This window comes from Pocillopora damicornis, chromosome 10, assembly GCF_964200805.1.
Source record: "Pocillopora damicornis chromosome 10, jaPocDami1.2, whole genome shotgun sequence".
Taxonomy (NCBI): Eukaryota; Metazoa; Cnidaria; class Anthozoa; order Scleractinia; family Pocilloporidae; genus Pocillopora; species Pocillopora damicornis.
Window position 1 is genome coordinate 16200371 of NC_142679.1, and position 27582 is coordinate 16227952.

General features: G+C 39.2%; 2 protein-coding genes across 19 annotated transcripts in view; one reads left to right on the forward strand and one right to left on the reverse strand.

The window, feature by feature from the left end:
* Positions 1–17599, forward strand: LOC113679318 (speract receptor). Of its 4 annotated transcripts, none has more exons than XM_089185871.1 (24): positions 79–295; positions 516–731; positions 3861–4334; positions 4891–5248; positions 5786–6129; positions 6571–6715; positions 7345–7449; positions 7941–8168; positions 8644–8713; positions 9067–9172; positions 9632–9703; positions 9882–9959; positions 10841–10942; positions 11352–11423; positions 12142–12298; positions 12470–12655; positions 12908–13091; positions 13479–13619; positions 13938–14061; positions 14721–14789; positions 15183–15360; positions 15505–15603; positions 15901–15992; positions 16421–17599. In XM_089185871.1, exons 3-24 carry the CDS (start codon positions 3966–3968, stop codon positions 16697–16699), a joined length of 3558 nt encoding a protein of 1185 aa, XP_089041997.1. In that variant the 5' UTR covers positions 79–295; positions 516–731; positions 3861–3965; the 3' UTR covers positions 16700–17599. The 4 variants fall into 4 exon arrangements, with proteins under 4 accessions (XP_089041995.1, XP_089041998.1, XP_089041997.1 ...); XM_089185870.1 differs by lacking the exon at positions 516–731 and adding an exon at positions 2463–2567 and having other exon boundaries at positions 129–295; XM_089185869.1 differs by lacking the exon at positions 516–731 and having other exon boundaries at positions 1–295.
* Positions 17456–27582, reverse strand: part of LOC113679299 (atrial natriuretic peptide receptor 2) — a 36333-nt gene continuing 26206 nt past the window's right edge. For all 15 annotated transcript variants that reach the window (XM_089185891.1, XM_089185898.1, XM_089185894.1 and 12 more), the window contains 15 exons: positions 27278–27413; positions 26744–26824; positions 26328–26405; positions 26081–26185; positions 25664–25735; positions 24577–24742; positions 23584–23733; positions 22828–23011; positions 22302–22442; positions 21793–21916; positions 21115–21183; positions 20806–20983; positions 20547–20645; positions 19868–19959; positions 17456–19065 (listed from right to left, as the gene is read on the reverse strand). In XM_089185891.1, the coding sequence (XP_089042017.1) occupies positions 18796–19065; positions 19868–19959; positions 20547–20645; positions 20806–20983; positions 21115–21183; positions 21793–21916; positions 22302–22442; positions 22828–23011; positions 23584–23733; positions 24577–24742; positions 25664–25735; positions 26081–26185; positions 26328–26405; positions 26744–26824; positions 27278–27413 (1945 nt within the window). In that variant the 3' untranslated portion in view covers positions 17456–18795. The remainder of the gene's footprint in view (positions 19066–19867; positions 19960–20546; positions 20646–20805; positions 20984–21114; positions 21184–21792; positions 21917–22301; positions 22443–22827; positions 23012–23583; positions 23734–24576; positions 24743–25663; positions 25736–26080; positions 26186–26327; positions 26406–26743; positions 26825–27277; positions 27414–27582) is intronic.

Consider the following 27582-nt stretch of genomic DNA (forward strand, 5'->3'; position numbering starts at 1 on the left):
GAGTGACTGACCCTCGATTGAAACCGTATTGTAGCCCACGCATTGCGTGATATGCTCTTGGACACACCAATAATTGTCACTTAAATCGCGTAATTTTATACTGCACCCTTCAGTTCACGGTTCAGGTCACGATTGTGACAGCCTCGATTGCATGCGTAGGAACGGCAGGGTCCGTGAGGGCAAACGCAAATCGATTGCTAAACATGTGCACCCCTAATTTGCTATTATCCCCTTGAAAGTTGCTTTAACAGGGAAGCGTTTCATCTCAAACAAATGGAAGGCTTCTAGAATGAAGGTAAGTTTAAGACATGTTTATCTGTGAATGAAATGTTGCGTTTCTTGTACCCTAACGCAACATTCTTTATAGTATTCGCCGCTAGCGGTCAATATTGGCCAATTTGCAGAACGGAATAACTTTGTTTTGTTTTCTTGAGCGTTGTTTTTATTTATTTCGCTTTCTTGGCGACAAATCAGCTATATTTTTATAAAATGTTATTACCTCCCTTTGAAAACAGGTTTTTGTAAGCGAGTAACGAGATGTGATTCAAGAGAAGTTAAAATGTGCTAAGTCGCATCGAAGATTTATCCTGCTAGTGGTTTCTTTAATCAACGCGGTCGTTCCAGCTCACCTATACGATAAGATTTCGATTGATAATAGCCTAAGGACAGAAGACTAATCTCCAGAGCGATGTCCATGCGGGTTGTTCTCGCAACTAAAAACATCCGTCATTGTGAGTCTTATTTATAGTTTCACATACGTGCATATTAACTTTCATGCACAGTTTAATCTGACTGATCGATGTTACAAACTGGCTTCTTCTGCAAATTATTTCAACTTTTCCAATCGGATTTCACAGAAATTAGTGACATCAGCTTAAGCGTAAATTTGTTCGCGTTTATCTTTATACAATCTCCTGACCGCCGCTCGAAACTGAAATACGCACCTTGACATCGAAAACGTAGAAAATAACATAAGTAATTTATGATCCTTGCGACGCCGACGGTCACTCGAACATATTTGTATCAATCCTGACAAATTTAGATCGGTTTCATAGCATTTTACAACGAATTTGAAGTAGTTAAATATGTATTCACAAGTATTTTATTTTTTCCTCTTTGCCAACGTGTTTCAATGAGCTGGAATTCATCACTTACAATTTGTCTAAAAGGACGCTATTGAAGCTGGCCGCTTCCTGTAACCTTATTAAATTTTTTTGTCATATTTATAAATACGCTATTTTTTCGAAGTTTTTAATGTCAGTAACATAAAAGGAAAAAATTTGAAGGCACAAAGTTATTACATGTTGTTTTTTCTCAGTGGAGAAATAAAACGGGACGATTTCATGACAAACAGACAAAGTTTGTTGTGAACTTGACCGTGAAAATGACTTTTTGGTTGAGTAGAAATTAAATGCGAAAGTTAAATATTATCATTTATATTCTCGACACGAAAAGCGACGGAGAACATATTTACAACTTCCGCTGTCTAAATAAGTGTTTTGATTATCTGTGCCTATGAAGAATCGGTTTACGGAGAAGGTGAACTTTCGAAAGTGTATAAACCATCACGTATTTTATTCCAGTGAATTTTTAAGAAGTTAAATCAATTCAGCATACGGACGGTTATTGATGACACCTTCACGGAATCGAAACCCTTACCTTTTACCTCGACTAAATGTTATCATAAAAACATTGTATTTTCAGGGTCAAATGGTGAATTATGACGCAATATATTCAGACGCTTTCTACATAAAAAAAATTATTTAAATGGTAACACTTAACGCTGTAAAAACTCTTTTGGGCATTTCTGATAAGCCACCATATCCTCAGCTTTGTCGAGAACGCAAGTCAATAAATAAATTTATTTACATTTAGCTGTGAATGGTTCAGCTAAGTGTTAGATGTGTCCATAAGGGTTCTGGTGTCATTCAGGAAGGATTTGCCACTACTTATTTCATTATATATCGACTCAAAATATTACAACAAGGATGATGTACATTTAGATCGAAAGCAAAACTTTATATTCAACTCGTCTCCCCTCAGCAGCAGCTGCTTACTTGAAAACTTGAAAAAAAAAAGACTTATCATAGAGAGATCTGGTGAAGCTTTTGCTAAATTTAATATTTAATTTTGCTTTTGTTTTTGTCAAAATAGTGAATATACACCGGCGGGGCCGGGCTGCCTTTGTACTTTGAAGTACTTCTGATCAACGGATTTCACAGATCAGCGACAATAATAATCGCGCGAAAGTTTCAAGAAAACCAAAACGTGATTACTCGACAGTGAATATTTTACCGGAATAGTGGGCGGAAATCGCCTACGCTTGGTGTGAGAAAAATTCCAACACAACTCTAAGTCATCAAAATAAAAACTCGAAATTTAATCCTGTTTTTTCTGATCCTGAGGATTAATCTTGTGTGGAGAAATGAGACAGACTCTAATTTTATTTTTCTTGAACGTAGGTAAACTTATCTAAATTTTCGGGACTGAAAAAGTCACTGCTTTGGGAATTTTTTGATCTTGCGGAGTGGAAAAGGAAGAGGTGACAAATGCGGGGGGCGGAAGAGGTATGGAAAGTTTCCCTCCTGAAAATTTCAAATTGTTCTCATTTTTCTTTCAATTTCTCGTGGATTTAGTGCACCCAGCGTACTCTTCATGTGAGATATTGAATGCGAGGGCTGGTCAACTCGAATTACGTTTGACAAAGCCTTGATTCAGACGCCCGTCTGCAGAGCATAGCGGAACTCGACGAGATCTAAAGCGTGCCGAGGCGATTCTGATAAGAGAAAAGAGAAAAAAAAAAAATTGGCTCGAGCATCTGCCATACTCTTCAGACAGATTCAGACGCCGGTTTGAATGTGCAGTCTTGCAAAAGTAACGTGTAAGTCATGCGATGCGGGTCATGTGAAGTTCTGTGTACGAACCATAGCCGTTGGACTTATTCGCTCTTCCCGAAAGAGCTAATCCTAATAATCTTGTCGATTGCACTTGGTAGAAAAAGCCGGAAAAACATCTTACATCGAGTACGAAACGCTGGAGAAGTAATCTGTTTTTGTTACCATTTCTTTGCGCACGTTTGTTTTCCCAGCTGCTCCTGTTTCTCAAGTATCTCATTTTATTAGCAAGTCATTAAAATGACCATCACTAGGCTGATGACAGGTCCTTAGTGACTGACACTTACAGCGTGCTACACACAGCTTATGCTTCTGTTGCCAGCTTTTGAAATGACTTTTTACACGGTTAATGGGATACGACATCGCCTAGATCTTCGGGAAAACAAGGATCCTTTATATTTTTAGTATTTTTGCGACTAAGAACGATTGCGTTGATAGAGAAAAGTGAAATATATATTTTGTTTTGCTTGCCAAAAAAAATGAAAATGATCCGTCGTTATCAGACTTATTAAGAAACAGCCTTGTTATCATTCAAATGTCACTTTCTGTGTTTGTAGAAAGAATATAGTGTGACATTCCTACCTTCTCGTTGTGTTTCTAGTCGTTTCGTTTCGTTTCGCAAATAGAACATGCCCTTGAAAAATAATCGTATAACATCCACTGTTGACTGTTCTTGCCTGACTCCGTTGATTAATGATGACTTAGTTCGCCCAAAGTAATACTTGTAAGGCTTACGTATGTTTATTTTGTTGCTATTTTGCGGTTTCGTGTTTGACAAAGAAATGCATCCTTTGCATATAAACACAAATTTAATTTCGTTTAGCTCATGAATTTTTCGAAGTCGACAATGCTACCAACGATACCGACGTAGGAGTTTTTGTTTTTTTTGTGTATGTAAAATTATAACTTATGTTTTGGATTGTATAATTGTGTAACTGGTGTGCTACTGTCTGCTTTCCCATCAAGATATCCTCACACATGCGTGAAAGAAACTTTAACTGAACGTCAGGAACTGATCTGATACTATCGTCTGGAGCAAAGGTTTAACGAAGAAACAGGCCGCAGATTACCATGAAGATATTATTTCGATGTTTTCACCTGTTTCTTTTCACTCTTGCCGTCACATCTCCGGTATGTGGAGATAATTTTACCCTGGGTTTGCTTGTACCCTATGATGAATCACATGCTCCTGCCTTGGGAAAACTGTTCGGTCCCGCCATTGTAACCGCCGTGGATGACATCAATAACTCATCTGATCTTCTCTCCGGCCACCATCTGTCTTATATCTGGACTGATACCAAGTGCAACGAAGATACGTCTCTGCATGCAATGGCTTATCAGATTCACGAGAAGAAGGTGTCCGCCATTATAGGTCCTGGATGTACTTGCCAATATGAAGCGAGATATGCCAGCGTACAGGACGTTGCAATGATATCATACGTGAGTCTTGTTAAGTGACTTGGGGCTCGTTGTTCGAAGGGCCCGGTAACTTAACGGGCCCGTAAAGCTATTCTGTTTTTATTCAAGATAGCGGTTTCTAAAGTTTTGAAATTCTACAAATTAACCATCGGCTAAAGGAACAAATTGTACTTGTTAGGGTGACAGAACCAGCTGCTCTTTTGCTGTAAATTTTGACTTTAAAATTTGGCTTCGGGTCCGCAAAGTTACTGGGACTTTCGAGAAACGTGCCACTTTACACTCTGAGCTTTTTGTAGGGTCCTTAAAAATTGGCAAAATGTTGAGATCGGGGAGAATATTATAGGTTACAAACAGCAAGCTTTTAAAATTGAGATAATCAATGTGAAAATTCTTCTTTCAGTCTTAATATACTGTCAAGCAGAAATGTAATGACAATCGATGAACTTACATCATTAAGGGAAAACTGAAGGGAAATTTTGTTACATAAAAAATGACAAGTCAAGAAATTTTGAAAACTTAGCTTTCGCATTTTGGGAGTGGAGGGGTAAGTTAACTATGTAACCTTGCTCCCGGGCAGATGTGCAGAGATCCGCTGACTAAAAAGGAAGATTACGCAACATTTGCAGAGACGTTTATCCAGGTGGAGGTGCATAAACTATCGAGAGGCCTCATTAAAATGTTCCAAAAGTTCAACTGGTCAGAAGTGGCCATATTGTATGAAAATATTACCAGTTATATCAGGATGAAAGAAGTCGTGGAGCGCGAGTTTAATTCTAACAATATCAAAGTGCTTATGGATAGAGAGCTTCTTGCTAACCAATGCTACAAACATGTGAAGAACAACCGTTCAAGTTATTGTGATCCGCCCACATCGGTGACGAATGTAAGCGATTACATGGGAAATATGTTCAAAGAACTGAAGGACAAATGCAGAGGTATGTATGCAGTATCTTTCGCTTTAACCCTTTCAACAAAATTTCTCTTCACAATATCCTTACAATATAAAGTACACAAGTGATGAGAATAAAGAAAAATATCATTTAGGGGATTATTAGTTGATCGAATACCAAGTTCTCCGAACTAATATCATAAGAATTGTATGGCAGACTATAGCGAGAATTACTGATGAGATCTTGGAAGGGTAATGGTTAAGGACCCGTCAATATTTATCACGGGGGGGGGAGGGGGGGAGGGAGGGGGTGGGGTTGGGTGGAAGAATTTTGGTTTTATTACCATAAAATTTACCTGATCTCCAAAAAGGCTGGTAATTATTTTGTAATTAATTTTCTTTGCTCCCCCCCCTTCGCAACCCGAAACCCGCAACCCGCAACCCGCAACCCGCAACCCCCCCGACTATAAAATGGTATCGAGGAACTGTCAGGGGAGGCCAGGCGAAATGTTAGAGAAGCATGATCCACTGGGCTGATGTTCTGAGTTTTTCTCGGTTTCTATTGATTTTCTTTCTCTTGCAGTTGTACTTTACTTGAGTGAATATTCAGTGGCCCGTCAGACGCTTGAGTACGCGTATAATCAGGGTATGACACAAGGCGACTATGCATTCGTCATGCTACAACTTGACCTTGAACGGTTCAAGCGTAACATGGACAAGCCAGGACAAATATATCTGCTTATGGATTTGGATAAAGACAAAACATGTGATTATTATCAAGCCCTGGAGTCGGTGGTATTAGTGGAGGTTCAGAGTAAATTACCAGATGAGAAGAAGTCGTATGAAGCGTTTGAAAAGAAAGTCAAAGAAAAATATGACAGTTTCAAGACAAACTTAACAGCGAGCATCGAGACGGCAGGGTTTAAGGTAAGTTTTATAGTCAATGAACTAGGGGGCGTGGGGGTAGGGGACATGGGGGGAGAGAATTGTATTTAGCATAATTTTATGGGTCAAAGAATATGTTTGGTTGTAGTTGCACTGGTCTTTGGGTCTCCTGGTACAGATACATCCCAGTGGATGGGTCGCTTACTTCGTGTACAGACTTTACACACTTAATCATATACTTCTGCGCGTTAGGATGTGGAGGGAGTGTTTTTATCATTGATTTCATTTAGCCGGATATTTTTGTGCATGGCAGCTCAACCCTCCAAACTGCGACTCTTCTGGTCTTCATGGCGAGTGGGAAAAAGACACAATGTGGCGCCAATCAATAACTTGGTGGCTTATGTTGGGCGGTCATTTGGCAAACTCCCCGCTCCAAGAAGTTCCATTGCATTTACTGCTTCTTGTAACATTTTGTGTTTACAGATAGATGCACCGCTGTCATTTTACGCCTATTATTTGTATGACGCTGTTTATCAATATGCCAAAGCATTGAATAAAACTTTGGCAAGGGGTAAGAATGGAACAGGACGAAATGTCATTCGCAACCTACTAAACTCTACTTACGAGAGTGAGTATGCTTGGTTTATTTTTTAACCTGCTGTTGGAAATCTCTAATGTAAAAACGCACCTTATGACATATACGAGCCGGTCGCAACGTAGAGGTGAAATGCGCGGGGAATCTCCTCATGGACCAGTATCCCGTTAGCGGATAAGCAAAACTCCCTCTCATACTTTTTGCCTTTTGTTGGGGAAACCTGTCGCAATGTAGGGGCAGGGAAGAGGGGGGTTATCTGTCATGGACTAGTATCCCGTGCTCAAAGGATAAGAAAAACTGCCATTCGCTTCGTACTGTACGCTTTTTGTTGAGGGAAACCGGAAACCTGTCGCAATGTAGAGGCAGAGGGAGGGGGAAAGGGACTAATATCCCACCCTTGGGGGATAAGCCAAACTCCCATTCACTTCATAATTTCCAATTTTTGTTGGGGAAACCTGTTGCAATGAAGAGGCGGAAGGGGGGGGGGGGGGGAGAGAGAGAGAGGGGGGGCTAAGCCGTATAAGCCAAACTCCCATTCACTTCATTTGCCGGGAGTATGCCAGAGCTTTTCAGCCTTATGGCGGGAAAGCTGACTTTTCCTCAATCTTTACGGATAGACAAGGGTCCCAAGCATTGAATGAATTTTTTCTTTAACGAAACAGGCAAGTTAGGTCCTAGCGTGTTCATTAACGAGAATGGATCAGCCGACGTTGTAAATCTCCGCATTGTGGATATTCGTTGGAAAAAATCTGTTGCTCACGCAAATGGTAAGTGTCTATCATTTTTTAACGTAACCGAAGGCATATGGTGGCACAACATATTTGATGTCGATGATAGATCTCCCTAGAGATCTGGTCCTAATATGTCGACATCCTCAGATGGGAATAAGACAAGGGACTGGCTGGTTTTCTGGATAATTTCTTGACCACAAAAAAAAATTGACCTGTCATGGTTATCGTCACTCACTTTTGACTAATTAATAATTGAAAGTCCAATATCATTCAACTTTGTCTGCACCAGTGTTGAGTGATCGTTATGAAGGTTTCATATTCCGAGAAACTATAAAGAGCTTCTCATCCCTACTTACATCTATTTCTAAATCAGCAACGGTCGGAATTGCCTTTTCAGCAGACCAGTTCGGCCTTCTTCAGTAAGTAGACATCGCGGGCGCTTATTTGGCCAAAATTCCTTTCGGAGCTTCTGAACTGGTGAATATTGATGGATATAAATTACTGGACTTTTTTGTTTTACCACACAGACTGCCTCTCTGGCAGTGATGGCCCCAGTGCAACGCAATTAGGACTAATAACATTTGATCAAGAGAACACTCAAATCAATGTGAGCACGGAAGATTTTCAGTGGCCAAATGGGGGAAAAATACCTCTGTCAAAACCAAAGTGTGGGTTTGATGGTCTGTTATGTGTTGCTTCTACACCTTCTACACTTAACACAGCGAAAGAAGATCGCCAAGATGATGGAAAAATTGGTAAGTTTTGCGCTGAAGGTGGAAAGTATCTTGTTTTTGTAACGTTCTTTTTCTTCAGATATTAAAAATTTCGGAAGCTTTTTAAACACCGTGACTTATTGGCTTGTATGTTCTTTTGTAACTCATGTGAGACAACTTGGTTCTGACAGGCTGAAATTACGCCACCTAGTCATTACAACGTTCACACATGTGCAGAAGTTTGACCGCTCTGTTGAGGTGATCTGCTCTGAACTGGCATCTGAGTAGTTCAGGCCATGTTAGCCATTGAGACTTTGATCCTCCCAATAGCAATGAACCTTTAAGATTTGGTGTCGAGTGTTTGATTAAGTATATATTTGTCTCCTCAGGAGACAGTTTCAATTTTGAATCTCTTTATTTACGCCATTTGGTGTTCATGAAGAAACTGTCACCATTTGAAATTCGCTGACACTCGAGCTTTCAGTGTGTGAGTAATTCGTCGTATGTTTTATTTTAGGTGCTATTATTGGAGGAGTTTCAGCGTTTGCAGGCATCACTTGTATCATACTCCTCGTCAATGTCATCAGGTAAAGGCATTCTTTTTTTGCTCGCTTCTACCGTTTTTTTTTTCCGTTGGAGTTAAAGGTATCATGAGCGGTTTTAAACGTGAAGCTAAATAGCCGCTTATTGGTTGAGAGCTTCGGTTGATAAGACAGCAGACAATGTTACGTCACACACGTGTGTTTTAACATGAAACCACACTGCTGCATCTCGTTAATTTTATAAGAGTGAAACATCCTAGTATACCTTAAATGCTAGTAAGATCATAACAAGGTTAGGGTACAACCTCTTTTGTTTTCCCATGATGTTAGGAATCCTAAGACAGTGATTTTCCGATATGTTTAAGCAACACTCTCCGGTTGCTTTTTTCATTCCACAGACAATACATGTTAAAAAAAGAGATGGACAGTTTATTGTGGAAAATGAATTACAAAGACATTCGTTGGGTGCAGACGTCTTCCAGCGTTAGTTCTGACATGGCTGAAGTAAGTGTGAAATTAAATCTCCTTGAAACTCGTCTCGATGCTTCAACCGAGATCTTTTGCAGGCCCTGGATAAATATTATTATTATCAGTATTTTAACTATGCTATTGTAAACTACAGATATCGAGACTAGTTCCGGCCTTGTAAGTCACTTGGCCTACGTGCTGAGGTTTTTTTATTTACTGTTTGCCAAGGGGTGAACTTCACAGCAGATTCAAATTTGTCTACAACTTCGAGTGCTCTAACGGGTAACAATTTTGGAAACATTTATTGGTTTCACTGGATTTATTTTCAGCCAATTATTTTTGTAACAAAACCGTGGACCCATGCGACTCTTGGGCAGAAAGACACGAGATATTTGCTCTAAAATTAAGATTTATGTTAGCTTCAAACTCCCTTTCTCAAATTTATGAGTTTGAAACTGCTTAAACAATGTAAAGCTTGTGCGTTGTTCATTACAGGAAGAAAATTCGCTTTCAATGTCTCGTAGAACAAGCAACCAATATACTTTTACGAACTTTGGATTTTATAAGGTGAGCGAGTCTCTTATGAACTAAAGACGGTAGATGTGTAACGTGAAATGAGTACATAGCTTGGTAACCATACTGAATGATGTTTCGAAAAATGGCTTGCAAGAAGAATGTTTGAGATAGAAGGATGTATACTCCTTACAAGCATATAACTTAAAAGAAAATCTCATTTTGTTTGTAGGAAAATAAAGTGACCGTGAAGCAGATTGGAACCAAGACGATTGATTTAACAAAATCTATTCTCTTAGAACTCAAACAGGTAACAAAGACAGAGTGCTAAATGAAAATCGCATTACGATCTTTGTGAAAGTCGCAAATCACCATATAATGGATGAGTGTTAAAAAACATGAGATTAGTTTTAGCTTTACTGGGTTTAGCTGGTTTTACCCTTAACCCTAAGAGTGACTGGCTTCAAACTTCCACGGCAAAAAATTTCCTTTTTCGCCTACAATTTTACCAAATGGTGAATTCAAGGAAAATGTCTTAACGTTCAAATTTCGTTTTCCTATTGCGGAGAACGCTCGGCATATTCGGTATACACTGTAAGCAAACATAAGAAAAAAACATGGCGTTCATAGCTGATTTGCCAGAGCCTGGAAACTCCTCTGGTTAGTCTGTTTTCCCTAAAACTTTTTCAACGATTAACCAGCGTGAGTTGTCACGTTATAAGTGTTTTCCTGAACTGTTTTTCCTGTTTTCCATGCTCCTCTCGGTATCACCCTCGACTGAGTCAAATATAAAGGCCATGACAATAGAGGGAGTGATCATCAGTTTAACAATCACGTGACTGTTAAATAAATTCTCTTTGTCATTACCACATGAAATGTAGAGAGAACAGTGTGAAACATATGAATATTTATGTCACGGTGTAAAGGGTTAAGTACCATTCGAGCAAACGAGGCTTGTCGTACTCGAACTGTTGAAGCTAAAACGAGAATTGCATGATGGAGGCTGGTGACGATATCGTTTCAAAAGAGGTGTGGAAGAAAAGAAGTGAGGAATGAACGAGTGATAATCAAAATAATGAAAAAACCAACGAACAAACGAGAGAATTAGGTGAATATGTGAGAGTCCGAACCAATGAATCTATGAACTTGAACAATTAAATGAATTCTGATGAACAATTTTGCCTTTTTCAGATGCGCGACTTTCGTCACGAAAATTTCGCCCAGTTTTATGGAGCCACTGTTGATTCACCTTACATCTGCATTGTTTTTGCCTTCCTTCCCAGAACCCTTAAGGTAACAGTCTTGTTCGATAACATGATCCGACAATCAATGAAGAACTTCTTAAGGAAAACGTTTTAGGACTTGAAACCAAGGGCGTGAAACTGTTTTTTCTCAGCAGTATATCACAATTAAAATACGTTAATTCAGTTGAAATCATTTTTAGGATGAAGCTGGTTATGAAACTAAATTAGGTATGACATGCGTGAGGGTATATCTAAAGGGAGAGATTATTTCACGAGAAATGAACAAAATTGTGTTTTTTGGACCAAGTGTTTTCAACGGAGAAAGAAGTGTTGCTTAAGCGGGTCATTGATAGAATCGATGATTTTGTAAGTTATTCGCTTCGAGATAGATTGACCCCCCTTTCTTTTGAATTATCGCATTTTCTTTATATCATGTTATCTTCTTTTTCCAACCATAGGATTTTCTGGCTTGTTCAGACGTGAAGCTGGATAAAACATTTATTTCGTCTTTAGTCACAGACATTGTTAAGGTGGGTGATCAAAATGCGGATCCTTTGGCAAAATGGCGCGGTTTTTTAGTAGCTAATGATTAAAGATAACAGTAACGGTTGTGTGAATTTCCTTGAACCTTCCCACTGACAGGTCAGGTTTCATGGGATTCTTTGACTTGGCGTCACATGTGGGCTTAGTTTGGTGTTAGTTCGTTTGCTCTTTTCTTCTCTTTATTTAAAAATTTCATCTGAAATTCTGATTCGAACGTGAGCAGTGGAGGGAACGAAAAGCGTTTTCATGGATGTTCTTCTGTTCAGCAGTGTGCTGGGTTCAAGGAACTGAATAGAGGGCCGATCCTGCGTCTAAGGCCGTTGAAAATTTTGCTGAAAAGACTCCTTCTCGTTAAATAATGGAAGAACTTGTGCGACGGTGTAAAAAGCTGTGTGGCAAAGATTGGCATACCCACTTGACGGCGCGTTAGCCAACCTCATGCGAAAAAGTCAAGTCATTCTTACGCTGGGATTCAAAAGCATCATTTTGGTGATTTAAAACGGCGTTTAATGTGAAAGGGGAGAAAAATTGAACAAAATCGAAGAATTGCATATCAGCATGTTGCGAAGTTTGATCCTCACAATAACAACGGTTAATGCTTGGCCCCGATGCTTAGTTGCAGACCAAACTTGGATAGCTTTAGAATTGTGTCATAATTTATAATTTATTTACCTTGACGGTATTTTTTTATGTTTCTTTCGTTAGGGTATGGCCTATCTTCATTCGTCAGATCTCAAGTTCCATGGTAACCTAAAATCTTCCAACTGCCTGATAGACAGTCGGTGGACGCTGAAAATTTCTGATTATGGCCTTACTATGTTGAGATCAAAGTGTAATTTAAGTGCAAAGACGAGCAGCGAAGGTAAACTAAACTAAACAATCGCGATTTCAATGTTGAAAAGTAGACCAAACAACCCAAAACAACAACAACAACAACAAAAGAAATAAAATTACTCCAAACGTTTCATTAACTACTATGATTAACACTTTGACAACGAAATCGTAATTTTTTATTCTTATCTATTCCATCTAGATTTACTTTGGACAGCACCGGAGCTCCTCCGTAAACGTTTCAGTTTTCCTAACAGTGCTTCTCATAAGAGAAACAGGAAATATGTCAATATTCAGAAGGCCGATGTGTACAGCTTTGCTATTATTCTTCAGGAGTTTCACACCAGGAAAGGACCATTTAGCAATAACAGGAACCTCTGCGCGAAAGGTAGACAGCTAACAAAACATAGAAACTTGTGAAAATCAGGGATCTTAGACCCTGTTTACCAAGCACTCGTGAAGAACGTACCGGTAGACCGTGCGTGAAGAGAACAGACGTGCATGCAAGACAGGCGCATTAGACAGGAAAAATTTAGTTATTTTGGTTTGCGTATCAGTGTTCTTTTTTTTTAATCTCCAAATCTTTGACAGTTACATGTATGACGAGGATGGTAACAAACCTTTTGTCTGTCTTATTAAGAAATTGTAGGGAGAATCACAGAACCCGAAGTTCCCATATTTCGCCCTACCGTGCTTAATTTTATTGAAGAATTGGACGAACTCTGGGATCTGATGAAAAACTGTTGGGAGGAAGATCCTGATAGCAGACCAGACTTCACCGAGATCAAGAAAAGAATAAACAGGATTCTGGTCAATAAAGGAATGTGAGTGAATCAAAATTATTGAAGGCAGATCGTACTAGTAGGAATCGGTATAATATTAATGTTGGGAAAGCTGACAAATTCCATTAAAATGTGTTCACATTACTAGAAAACTTTTAACTTCAATGCTTCAGTCTGGTCGAAACTAAAACAGACTCTTTAAACACGAATTTTCTTGTCAGAGCCTTCAAATTTCACTTCTTCAAAACTCCAAGGGAATACCATCAAGCAGGAACTTACTCCTTATGAATAAAAAAGGTTAATGAGAACATGAAAAACATTACCATAGGACCTGATACTGTTTAATTTGATTGATACTGATTTCTCGGAACTAACATTGTCGGAAATATTCAGCCGACAGTACGAAGAATTCATTCCTTTTTTTTGCAGTAAAACTAACATTTTCGACAGCATGATTTACATGATGGAGAACTATGCCAACAATCTTGAGGATATTGTGACTGAAAGAACAAGTCAATTAATAGAGGCAAAGAGAGAAACAGAAGAACTTCTTTACAAAATATTTCCAAGGTATTGTTTAATTTAATTGTTTGTGAGCTTGACGCGCGCAGTCGTCTCCTTCAAATTACCAGTCACCTCGTCGTCTCAACAAAGTGAGGTTCACTTCGTCTCCTACAACATTGCTTTCACTCAGCACGTTCTATGTCCGTTACTGTCATGCGGACGCTTCAGACAACACGCCTCAGTTCGGAGGACTATCTGTCCATATCCTAACTGGATTTGATTCCGAAGCTTAGACCAAGAGCCCCCCTCACCCCGCCCCCCTTCCCTCTTCACTTATTTCCTCCTGATCGCACTGAGGATGTCATGATGATGTTTTTCTTCCAGACCAGTTGCAGAACAACTCATTAAGGGAAAACAAGTCGAGGCCGAAAACTTTGACGAAGTGTCCATCTATTTCAGTGACATCGTAGGATTTACAAGCCTCTCTTCTGAGAGTTCGCCAATGCAGGTATGCTGACAGCGTTTTATTCACCTGTTTGCTGACAGCGTTTGATTCACCTATTTGCTAACAGCACTTATCAAGATAGGTGAGCCTGATACAAAGGTGGATTTTGAGGAGATCAAATCGAGATGCACGCGCATGAAAAACACATGAAAAATCTGATGCTAAAGGAGCCAGAGAGATGTTACAGCTTGTACTGAGGGTGTCTCCATCAATCTTGTACATAGTGTTCAGTATTATCCGAACTATTAGTTTGTTTTTATATTCCTTATTACTATTATTATAATTGTTTCACATTTATTCGCCAAAGGCGAATTAAACTTTGGTGAATAATCCCCAAGGGGATTTTTCACAAATACTCCCTAAGCCTGAGGCGAGTAATTGTTTTAACGTGCATCTCTATAATCATCGAGGCAATTATGATAAAGTGTTAATTCTCTTTTTTCTTTTTGCTCGACGTAACGGCGACAACACGAAGCCAAAGTGATGCTGATTTCAGCAGCCGGAGAAATTTCGAAATTTACCAATTGCTGTTTGCCATAGACATAATTTTACGTTCCGATGCGGAGCTTGACAGAGAATGATGGAGGGCACTCTACTGACAAACTAATGTAACTTGCCCAATTTCATTTATGGTACTGAAGTTCATCGTTATTCTTTTTCAGGTCGTTACTCTTCTTAATGATCTCTACACATTATTTGATGACATTATAAGCGAATACCGTGTATATAAGGTAAGCTTTGTACTTGATTGAAAATCCGGAAGCATATAGAAACCATTCATGCTAATGTAAAATAGCGCCTGGAAACTTCATCGTACACTTGTAGGCTCTTAATTATTTTATTCGTTGTTTCCTCGATTGAGTTCATTAAAGACCCAAACCAAATATCAGGACGGCCAATCATATTTTCGGAAAATATCGCAACGAGCCAATAAGAAGTCAAGGTAAACACAAACAAACTACCTTTCAGCGCGGGAAAAGGCAAGAGACCGAGTTAGGATTGATTTTAGTTTTGCAGCTGATTCGCTACAAGGGTAGCCTGACTGAGTGTTCCTGATTAATCTTGTAGTTGACTCAAAATTTAAAGAATTAACTATGTGATTTTTTTCCTTTCCTTTTTTTTAGGTTGAGACCATCGGTGACGCTTACATGGTGGTTTCCGGTCTTCCGATAAAAAATGGGCACGATCATGCGGGTGAAATATCCCGGATGGCTTTGCACCTATTGGACTCAGTCAAGGAAGAGTTCGTCGTCCGTCATAAGCCTGGGTACAAACTACAGCTTCGTATTGGTATTCACAGTGGTGAGTGACAAGGATTTCCTTATTCTGTTCATTCTACCTTATATGCGCTATTACATACGCCTGTCACTGATTTCTTTTTTTTCTGTTACATTTCAACGACCTAAGTTCTCCATTTTGTAACTTATATCCACTTCATGTCCACAGGTCCTGTTGTTGCTGGAGTGGTTGGAAGCGCTATGCCTCGTTACTGTCTCTTTGGCGACACGGTGAACACTGCATCCAGAATGGAGTCCTATGGAGAAGGTTAAGGCAATAGTAGTAGTACCAGTACCTCTGGTTGCCGCGCGCGAGGGGAAAGACCGGGGTGGGATTGGGGTTAATTAAGAGCTCTTATTCACCCAGCGGGAAAAAAAAGGAAAACAAATCTGTGGCGAGATGGGAAACATTGGGGTGGGGTCGCGGTTAACAAAGTGCTCTTACTCGCTAAGCGGGAGGGTAAAGTGAAGAAAAAGTCTGTGGCGAGAGGGGAAAGGGTTGGGCGTTATAGGTTACTAGCGATAGACCCGCTAGACTGATAGTGTTGTTCCCTTTCTTGTTTAGCCGGAATGATACATATCAGCGAAGCAACAAAGAATATTCTTGAAATTCTTGGAGGATTTACGATCAAGCGCAGAGGAGAAGTACACTTGAAGGTACAAATTTATTCAAATAAAGAAATGATGTATGATCCAAGTAAGCGAGCTGAAATTTAAGTAGATACAGATAAGAAACATGTTTAAACAAATTCAGGCCTCAACGGAATTCGAACCGAATGCCTCTCTGAAACTAGTTAGAGGCTACTACCAACTACGAAGCCGTCAAGATGCACTCTCGAAAGTCTCAAAGGGGTTAACTTTTAGCCGTTAAACGGCCGTCAGGCTTAAAAACTGATCAATTTTAACCGTTAGTCGTAAAAAAAGTTAACCGTACCATTTTTTCTTTCAATGAAAAATGAAGGAAGTTAGCTGTAAAATCGTTAGCCGTAGAACAGCCAAAATTTTGACCATCACTCCGTTGAGACCCTCATTCTAGTTTTGCCCGTCCAAGTTGACTTTGCTTTTTGTTGTTTTTCTTGTGAAAGGGAAAAGGAGAGGTCACAACATACTGGTTGATGGAACATCAGCATAGAAGACAGCCAATCTCTCCAAAAAGACCGCGTCCAAAGAGACATTTTTTCAATAGTACCAACGATGGCGGAGGATTGAAACCTTCCTGTATTACGCGCTCGTCGTCGTTACGAAGGTCACTCAAATGTGCGTCTGAAAACCCAATGACAAAAATTCCAATTCAGGTTGTTGTTGGTAACGGTATCAATCGGGAAAAAAGGAAAGAAAGTACGCACTCTATTACAAGTGTTTAAGGCATCTGGGAAGGTATTCGTGTGTCTGCACGTGTGATCAGTGTTGCCCCAACTTTTAAGTCAGAAATTGTTGGTAACTATTCGGTTAAGAGATGTCTTTTTGTCTGTATTTCATGGTGCATACCCAGTTCACTCGAGTGGCCTAAGCATGTGGCTTGGAGGAGCCTGAGATCAGCTTTATAATTGAAATACGCTATTAAGAGGTGCTGGTCTGCGCCAAAAGAATTTACGTGATACTGCTACTGATGGTTTCTGAGAATACCGGATTCTGTCAAACGCAACAAACTCTTCAAAACATGACAGGAGGGGCTTTCCCCTTGCGCTCACAAAAGGCATAACAAGGCAACCACGTGTAGTTTACTTTGTTTGATTTTATACAAATCTCCAAATCTTCTTTAATAGCTGTGAAGCTGGTTATTCTGCCGTTGTGAGAAAGGATTGCGTTACAAGCCGCAATTCACTAGATAGACTTATGCTCACCCACTCTCCAGTGGAAAGAACTGAACATGCGCCACTGGCTTACAAGTCACTGAGCGCAGAGAATCCAACTGCTTTTTTTTCAGTTGAGAAAAATTTCTTTGTACGTGTTAACCTTGATAAAAATGATTCCTTTAGGGATTTGTGCATCTCCCGAACGCTCCCGTGTTTCCATTTTCCCAAAAAATCATTACGTTTTCAAAAAACATTCAAATAAAAAGGATTTTAAATCCATCAGTTTTACTCCGATATATGTAACACAGAAACTGACACAGCCTGGAATTTCTCAGGTCTTTACTTTTTTCCCTTCAAGGGACAAGGTTACCAGCTCTTTATTCCTAATATATTGTATAGTTACAATATCTACATTGTTCCTTTGGTGTAAATATGCAAAATCTTTGATTAAAAAAAAATCTTTGTCCATTTTTGTCTTTCCTTGAATAATGTATTTATTCATTTACGGTAAATCTTATTGTTGTGATTATTTTCTTATTCCAAATTTTGACGGTGTAAACACTATAGGAAACTTTAAATTGAAAAGAAACACAAGTATGAAACACTTTTGGGATTTGACTGTGGCTGGAAAGGTACGTGGCAGTAACGAACTGGGTATTGGGGCGAAAATGGTAGTACAGCTTGGTTTGTCTTGGGTTTACTGTTGGCAAAGCTATCAAGATGGGTTGGGGATTCCGACATAGGGAGATAGAACATTTAACTATGGGATGATAAACTGGCTGTAACATACCAATTCAACCTTCGGTGGAGCAAATCGACCACGAAAGAATTGAATTAAATTTAATTTCAGCGAAAGTTCTCGGAGGCCATGTTTTGTTCAAAGACCGTCCGTGTACGGTTTATGCAAAGTCACGTTAATGTTACGATAAAAATTTTCATGATAAATTTTGGGAAGAAAGGCTTGCTTGAAAGTTCGCCTTGGCTCCTTTTGCAACAAAAAATAAAAAGCCTTCTAAAAAAACTTTTCTTAGTCGCTATAAACAGATAAAAAGGATTTCTACACTTCCATGAACATTTGCGCCACAAACGCAATAGCACCGGTTAAGTTCATTTCGGTTCATTATTTGATTACGCATTAGCAACAATGTCTTAATATTTACCTGCTCTAATAAAATTTCTAGCTTTTCATCTACAGCGGGACATGCATTATATATTGCATAAATTTCTTTGCGCGTTGTTTCCTCATCATAAGTAATTCTAAATCCTATTTCTACATCCTCAAAAATATAGCTCCGCATTGCATAACTATGACATTCATTTTAAACTGTTGGCCACACAAGATTATTTGAATGATTGAATAACTGTGCACATGGGAATGATGTACATATCTTTGTGTCGATGGCGATTCTCCTAAATAGGTTTCTGCTTTGAGACTGGAACTCTGTATTTAGCTCGTTGTGACCAGACTTGAGAAAACCACCGAAAGCAAACTAAGGTAGCAAACTAGATTGGACGTATTCAAAAGCACACTGAGGTGTGCGTCACAACAAAAATTATTCCAGCATCTAAGCGTATAATAGAATATCTCTTGCAGTCAGCGACAATTCCGTCAGATGTAATCTCCAAGCCTTGTACTTCGTGTATGATGACTCAATAGTTCGATGTCAAACAGACGAGAAATCGTCCGATTTATCGTTTGCGTCAACTACGTGTTTTCCTTTCGCTACTTGAGGTTCAGGCTGCATAGATTTCATAGTTCTTCTGAGAGAAGACGTCCGAGATACCCTGCAGGGAGATGGCGGGGCTTCCAATATTCCAAGTAAGCCCGAGGATTGGTCTGAGTGTTCTTTAACTCTCTTAAATGAACGCCGACTAAAGCGTGGTGTCTTTTTCGCGAAATCCACAAGCCAATAACTTTTTACCGTTCCTTTGCCCTAAGGGAAGGAGAATTAACCTTTTAACCCATGAGAATGATTAGCATCTAATTTCTCCCAATAGTGTAACCCCTGCATCACACAATAAGGTCACGAGAATGAAGAAAATAATCACCAACGAAATATTCTCTTGATTGATAAACAAATTCTCCTTGTCAGCAACTTAGGAAGTGTATAGAGAACAGTATGGAGAATATCCATACTGATATTTGGGTGTAAAGGGTTAAGTGAATAGATAAATACATTTTGGTGTAGAATGTACGAAAAAGGAGGTTATACTTACTAAGACACTTTGCAAGAGTAGCGTTTAAGGCTTAAATGGGGAAGAGCATCAGGTGGTTTGGTAAACAACACACAAACGTACGAGTGAGGACTGAGTGTCAAAATCAATTTTAACAGGAACATCACGAATTCGAGATTTCTATAGTTGATGAAGAGGAGAATTTGACATGTTTCATAATCAAGGGTCTTCAGTTGGTGATCATTTCCTATATTCTCGTTACCTTGATGTTCGATTTAGATATGATCTCTCCGGGGTCAAGGGAGTATTCAACGTACTATTCACAGGTCGATCCAGCAGTGAATTAACCCAACTTACTTGAACGGAAGATAAAGGCATTTGATATAGATTTGATTTGAATTTAGACAGTTGGAGTATAAGGGACAACGAATATGTTGTCAATTTAATCGTTGAGGGCTGTAAGCCAAGTAAACTTATAGGCAATGCTTGTAATGGTAGGACGCAACCCTAAGGAGACGTCATTCGAAAATCACTTTTAAAAAGTTACAACGGATACCTCACCTTTAAGAACACATCTCCTCTTTCCTCGATTATAAAACCTCCTAATTTTTCAAGGAGTTTCTTTGTGGCCTCACTTATGTGAATTTTTAAACCTGAAGATATGAATAAAGCAGGGAAAATGAAATAATCAATTTAAGAATCCCAAAAACAGAAAAGTGGTTACAACAAAGAGTGAAAAATACTCTTGATTAGATTATGCTGCGGATCTATCAAATCAACCGATTTTCAGAGATGAAGTGGGTACGTTTTCAAAGAAACTGTGGTACTACGTCGGTGGAAGAGTATAACAGGATAATTTGCTTTTATCAATTGAGTTGATTATGTAAATTTTGCCACTGTAAAGAGTTGAAAAGCTGACGTTTTAGAAACTCTTTACGGTGACCAATTTACATTATCAACTCAGTTGATTAAAAACAAGTTATCAAATTTTCAGAGATGACCAAATAAAGTAAACACAGAAAGATTCTTAATTTATCACAACCTCGGGACTGAAGAAAAAAAGCTTTGTTGCCTATTCGTAAGCAGTTACAAACAAGTCTCGAAAATAATAGGCAAAAAACTCCACCAAACGGTTTCATTATTGATAACTTTAGCCAAACAGTGAATGAATGAGCAAGATGAGAGAAAAAAAGAAAAGAAAATGAGGTATCACATTTTGGTAAGCATATTTAATCCCAACCTTCTCCAGTTGACTCCATCCTAGACGCAGTGTTCACTGTATCACCAAATAAACAGTAACGAGGCATAGTACTTCCCACTACTCCTGCAACAACTGGACCTAAAGAGGAAAATATCTTTAAGTTATGGCGGTGTGTACAATTATATATGGAGTATAGTCGGTTGTCTCACGTATAGTATGGTCGTTTGGACCAAAATATGCAAGGAAACTAGAACGGATATAATAACATTTAAGTGCATACAAGAAGTTTTAAACTCACCACTATGTATACCAACACGCAGTTCAATTTTATGATCAGGCCTATGAGGCACCACAAAGTCCTGCTTCACTCCAGCGATCAGATGAAGAGCCATGCCTGCAATTTCAGCAGCATGACTATCGCCATTTCTGATTGGTAGGCCTGATACAACCATGTACGCGTCACCAATTGTCTCCACCTGAGAAAACGAGAAAAGAAAGATTGAATTTATAGGGCCTAGGGGTTAAACTGAGTGATCAATTAAACATCGGTTAATTGATGCATCGATTGCAAAACTTTATAAGCGAATATGGGAAAAGGAGAATTTACCTTATAAACATCAAACTCCCTTATGATGTCATCGAACAATGTATACAGGGCATTCAAAAACGTCACAACCTATCAAGAGGTAAAAAAAGAACATCTTGAGCTTGTACAAGACGTCAGTTGATGAGCGATAGAAGGAAAGTCAATTAATCAACAGATGGCTTGTTCGTGTGTAAGCACGTCTGTAATCAGACGATCAGTCAGTGAGTCAGTCCCTTGGTCAGTCAGCCAGCCTACTACTCATTCAGTCATGTACTCTGCCAGTCGGTCAGTCAGCCCATTGGTCAGCCAGGCAGCTAGCTAACCAGCCTGACGACCTGCCGGCCAATCAGTCAGCCTGGCAATACTCTGTCAGTCAGTCAGTCTGTTGTTTGGTAAATCAGTCAGTTGAGCTAGATATTCACTAGCGACACCGATACACTCGTCCTATCTCTCTGCGTCCAGCAGATATTCTTAATATTGGCAAACTTGAGCTTATGACTGTGCTTGCATCCAAGCTGTTTTAACTTGCGTAAACGCTTATGTGTGCATTCGGTGTGGACATCATCTGTAGTCAACGATGAAAGGCAAGTTTGAGCAATTCGAGTTACGCACAATAAACAGTTCAGCGGGCTTCAAAGCAACTCCTCCAGTTGCACAAGAAGATGTGCACTTAGGTGTCTTGGAGTGTTTTGTATTTACCTGCATTGGTGTACTGTCTGATGAAAGCTGTGTAAATCCCACAATATCGCTAAAGTAGATCGACACTTCATGAAAACTCTCCGCTTCCACTGCTTTGCCCCTTTTAAGCTGCTCAGCCACGGGACTAGAAGAGAAAACATGCGAAATAACGTGTTACTATCAACCGTCGAGTCAAGCTATAGCTCGCGACGTTTCAACAGCTGCACTGCTTCAGACAAGCAATGTAATGTCCTTAGTTTGAAAGAGAGCATCAAAGGGAGACTGACTCTTTCTACAGGTCACAGTCCCTCTCAGTGCTAGTTATTATTAAATCGATCAATCTCGTGTGTGAAATTCCCAAAAATACGCAGCCTATGGCTTAAAGACATCGACGGTGAGAAATAGTGAGTCTAGAAATAGCACGACACGGATTTCGTTTGGAAAACGGCTTTTGTGGAGGATTCACCCTTTTGGCTTTATTCTCTATTTTCAAGTTTTTAGTATGCAGGAAAATTTAAAAGGAAACTCACCGTGGTAATATTCTGTCCAGCAGGGCGTCTGTCTTTTTCTTTTCCTCCATTAGCTGTACAGTTCTTTCGCTTACAAGATCTTCAAGATTGTCCGCGTATTTCTCCATCATATACACCACATTGTCGAAAATATTTGTTTTCCTAAGGTTCGAAAAGGATCTACCTGGTTAGCACAATCACTAAAAAGAAAATTCGAAGGGAATGGAAAGAGGTATACTTAATAGGCATGTTTACATGAATCCTAACGCTTTCAGAGTGGTCAACATTTTAAGGTCAACCTTAGCCTCCCTTTCCAAAAAACGAAAGGCTTTGCTATTTAATCGCTACCTATAAAATGCTTAATTGAAACCGAAAAACATAGCCTGAAGTCACGCAAGAAAACTCGGTACACCGCTTCTAAATCAGTTCTTATAAACCTTACTTAAAAACATGACATTCATTAAAATTTCTTGGTCCCGCTGGTGCTCCACAGCGATAAAAAAACTTTCTCAAAATGACCCTAAAGGACATGAGATAAATCACTTACATGCCACTGTTACTAACAATTCTGTGCATAGTCTTCTTTATATCATGAAAATCTGGGCGAGCTTCAGGCTTTTCCTCCCAGCATAATTTCATTAATTCTCTGAGCTCTTCCACTCCAGTGATAAGGTTCACGACCGTGGGGCGAAAGGGCGGTATTTCGGCCTCTGTAACTCTCTTTACAATTTCTAGGAATGAAAGTGAATAGAAAGTCACTCTTTCATTGACGTATTGGCATGTTATTGATCACTGCCTGACTGTTTGATCAGAGGTCTTACAAAGGTTTGAAAAACTAACACGACTCCAGAAAGATTTGAACGAGAGTTTTGATTTGGTGATTGTTTTTTTTCACTTGGTAACCTGGCTTACCTAACTGGCTGACATATGACCATGACAGACTAGCTACCTGACTGACTGACTGACTTAAAGACTAACAAACTGACTGACAGATCGATTAACTAACGGACTGAGTGATTAAATATCTGAACAACTGACAGACCTAATGACTGACTGGTTGATCGATCAATTGATTGAATTACACTAATTGACTGACTCGTGATTTTTTATTTTCTTTTTTTTAAATTTGCAAAATGTCATTTCAGTAAAAACTTCTTTCCAACTGACAAAGCGTCACTCCTTCGTATAGCTACTGAACTTGTAAGAGTTACTAAGAGAAAGTCTCATGCCTGGCTTGTAAGAATTACCTTAGTTGTCACATAAAGAAATTTCAAACTACTTTTCTCATAACGAATTGTCTCACCCTCTGGTTGCATGTAGTTTGCACTGTAAGGCCCTTCTCGTGTGTGGAATTCTTGCAAGATGATGGCAAAACTGTACACGTCTCCTTCCTGTGTTCCATTTACAGGACGACTGCTTAGTCTAAGAATTTCAGGAGCCGTCCATAACAAATCTGAAACACGAGGTAAATGAAATCATTAGTTCATTCGCTGTGTAAATGCATGATGTGTGATGAATTCACTATGGATTAACTCTCAGAAGTGATAAACATGTAACTTCTCCCTATATTATTTTTACATTATAGGGCAAACAGGTTATAAGAAGACTCAACATTATCAGGTAGAAGTTGTTATCTTGATCTAACACTAAATTCTCCTAACTATTTCCTGAGCAAATGTGTATCAGCTGGAAGGGAGAATTAACAACCAGATCTTGAGAGTTAGAGAGTTAACTCCGACTGCAAGTTGGCTTTGTATCAAGAACTTAACTTATCCTTACCCTGAGGTTTTTTATCATTATTTTTTTTCACTTATGAAACTCGGGCGTACCGAGGCGAAAATATTCCAGTTGTCCTCGTTATCATGGCTCATGCGGAACCGGTCATTACTTCTCGCCAGGGTGGGGTAGTAGGCTTTTGATTGTGTCACGATAAAATTTACCTGACACCACCCCCCCCCCCCCCATGCACTATCTCATATCAAGATCCCCCGCAGTTGGCAGTTAATTGGCAGCCATTTTGTTATTATTTCCCCTTCATACTCTGTTGGCGGCGACTAACACCTCCCCCCCTCCGTTTCCCTTTGACAAATTCAATTTCCCCCTCCAAAGAAAAAATTTTTCTAACCACCCCCCAACCCCCTCCCCCCGCAATAAATAATGACTGGTCTCCTAAGAAGTCAGAGAACCACCAAGAACACTCCAACGTATCTTTGTACCTCTGTATACTTACTTGAGTCACAACGCACATAAACTAACTTCGCAAATTCCAGCTTAAAAAGCTGAGATTCCAACCTACCTTCGTAATAAGATTCAGTATATTTAAAAGTTTTCGTTAGTTTCGAACGAAAGGTCGGAAGTCCGTAGTCTGCAATTTTTAGTACCCAACGGCTATCCACTAAACAATTGGAAGACTTGAGACTTCCATGCGACTTGATGTCCGTGCAATGAAGATGACCCATTCCCTACAAAAAACAAGAGCCAAATGTTATCGTTCATGGTTTTATAATACGAGATGTTGTCAGCAGCAGCGAAAGACGATTGGGGGCAAAAGTCGCTAACAGGTCGATGGATTGGTGATTTTTCATTTTATTTAAAATTGGTTCATTAGATGATCCAATTCAAGAGTTTCCATCGGCTTAGCCATCATTGGTTATGAGCTATTATACTATTCTCTACAAATATGGTACTTGTGCGCGTCAAACAAATAAAATTTACAAAATAAAGTGGGGGAGATTTATGAATATTTGGGGTATTTTTAATAAAACAATTATGCCAATCGCGCTTGTTGGATATAGGATAATTATAGCCAACTCGGCCCGTCTATCGTTCCGCATACCCAACGTGCGCCCGTGGAATAATCGTTTACTAACGATGACTTCCCATCAGTTTGTCAAAACATCAGCGGGAGCCACCGACGAAATTTCTTTTTGAGAGGATCACACAACCAGTAATCGAGTTTACCGACAAAATTCTTTAATATTTCATTTTTGTGCGGCTATAGTCTCATAACCCTTTAACTCCCAAGATCTGATTATTAATTCTCCGCTCTAGCTGCTACACATTTCGTTGTAAACAAGTCACGAGAATTTGGTGTTAAATCAAGACTACTAACTTCTACCTGATAAGTTTGAGTATTCTCATTACATGTTGGCTGGATAATGTGTGGAGATTACGGAGAGAAGATACATGTATAATCACTTCTGAGGTTTAAAGGGTTATGGGCTTTGTCATGGTGGTGTAAGTAGGCAAGTTTTAGTTTTAGTGCGTAACATTCGGCTATCTTCGGAAATTATTGTCCAGTGCCAGTAGTTCTTCGAAACAGGTTTCCGCGATTTTCGTAGTTGTGGTTACAGAGCAAACACTAAGTTATCGATCTTGATTACCTTCGCGATGTCATTAACAAGTGAACAGATGAACATGTGATCCAATTTTACATCTTTATTTTCCAGGATTTCCTAGCAGAAATAAAGCGTAAGAAGACATCAAACTCGAAGAAGCACAATAACATCATAGAAGCAAGCACGACTACGGAGAAATACGATTTGCGGTTTTCTTTTGACCAATTCATATCTATTTGATTAAAGCTTAAAATTTGGTGATAGTAATAATATTAATAATCATAATATATTTATGGCACAGTAAAATCTCAATACTCCCACAAAAATAGTAGCAATTTAGGATCATGTGAGACCTTCACAATAACCTTTTCAACTGCTAAACTATACAAAGAACCAGATTGGCAAGCCAAAGATGTTATCACTGAGTGAGCTAAAGGCAACCGTCCGATATTGGACACTTACCTGAAGACTCCCACGAGAGTAGAATTCAGACACGATGCAAATATTCGGAGGATCAGCGGTAGCACCAATAAAGTGCGAAAGGTTATCGTGACGGATATCAAGCATCTGCGTGCAAAAAAAAAAAAAGGGAATAAAATTCATAAGAGACTATAACACTAATAATCGACTACTTATGATAAATATTTGAATAACACAACAAGCGAATGACAAATAAGTGGGCAGTGGTATCAATAGAAACTCAATTTACCTGTTTCATTTCTAGGAGCACTGAACGTGTCAAGTCAACATGTTTTGTCCCAACTCGCTTAACAACAATTGAGGTTCCCTGGTACGAAAAAAGTTAGGCATAGTTTCTTCAACCGCAGTTCATATATATGATTTTCTAATATTTACAGTCATTTCTTCTCCACTTCGAGGGTTTATTTGGAACTAACCTAATGACCAGCTCCCAGTTGGCTTGTTAGCTCAGTTGGTAGAGCGCTGCACGGGTATCGCAGAGGTCATGGGTTCAAATCCCGTACGAACCTTATTTTCACGACTACCCAAGAAGTATTCATAACTGCGAGGATCGCTTCCATATTCGTTTAAGGCAGAGAACATTAGAAAAAAATATGACATGACTTTATCTACAGGTAAAGCACCTGACTACTTCTAAAACCTAACCTTAAAAAATCCAAAACGGGTGGAGTCGCCAATAATGTCACCATTCATGAATGAATCCATCAGCAATGGTGCTTCCGTTTCCTGTAACAGAGTCAGAACGAAAATTATGAGTCAACAGTACTATGGATCAATTGATGTGTATTCCTAAAAAAAAATGTTTTAAAATGAGCCCTTGACCATTTTAAGAGTAAGTCACATTAATTCCTATACCTCATCGCTTGTTTAAAATTTAAGTCAACTTGACTGCCAATTAACTGCCAATGAGCGGAAATCATGAGAATATTGCAGAGCCTTAAGGGGGACCAGGGAAATATTATTGTGACGGAACCAAAATTCCCCGACTCCTCCCCCCGGCGATATATCACGACCTGTCCTGTGCTCTCATGACATCATAATCCCCTTCGTCATGATCAGTGTCATCGTTATAGCCATGGTAATCATCATTCCAATTGTCAGTTTTTGTTATTAGTACCATCGTGAACATCTTCGTCTAAGCGGTCATCACCATTATAAAAATTAAAAAAACGCATGTACCTCCGTGTCTTTGGGTAAATCAAAGTGTTCATCATCTGTAAACGCGGCTGGACCTGTATGTGATCTTTTAAGGGCAATTTCCTCATAATTTATTTTCCAAAGTAAACTCTTTAACTCTTTCTCCAACCTAATTTGTCTGAGGAAAATAAATCACATAAGAATACCAGAATCATCTTAAAGAGAACCTAACTGGTGCACAGCAAGTAACCAGACCGCGGTTAAAATTGTTCTCAAATACATCATATTTAAACGTCACCAATTGAAAACAACTCGACGAATTGCACCACGCGTAAAAACTTTTTACG

Coding starts and splice junctions, on each gene's coding strand:
- LOC113679318 (XM_089185869.1), top strand. CDS start 3,966: ATGAAGATATTATTTCGATGTTTTCACCTGTTTCTTTTCACTCTTGCC. Junction 5,249..5,785: donor ACTGAAGGACAAATGCAGAG/GTATGTATGCAG, acceptor TTTCTCTTGCAG/TTGTACTTTACTTGAGTGAA. Junction 9,704..9,881: donor CGAACTTTGGATTTTATAAG/GTGAGCGAGTCT, acceptor TTTTGTTTGTAG/GAAAATAAAGTGACCGTGAA.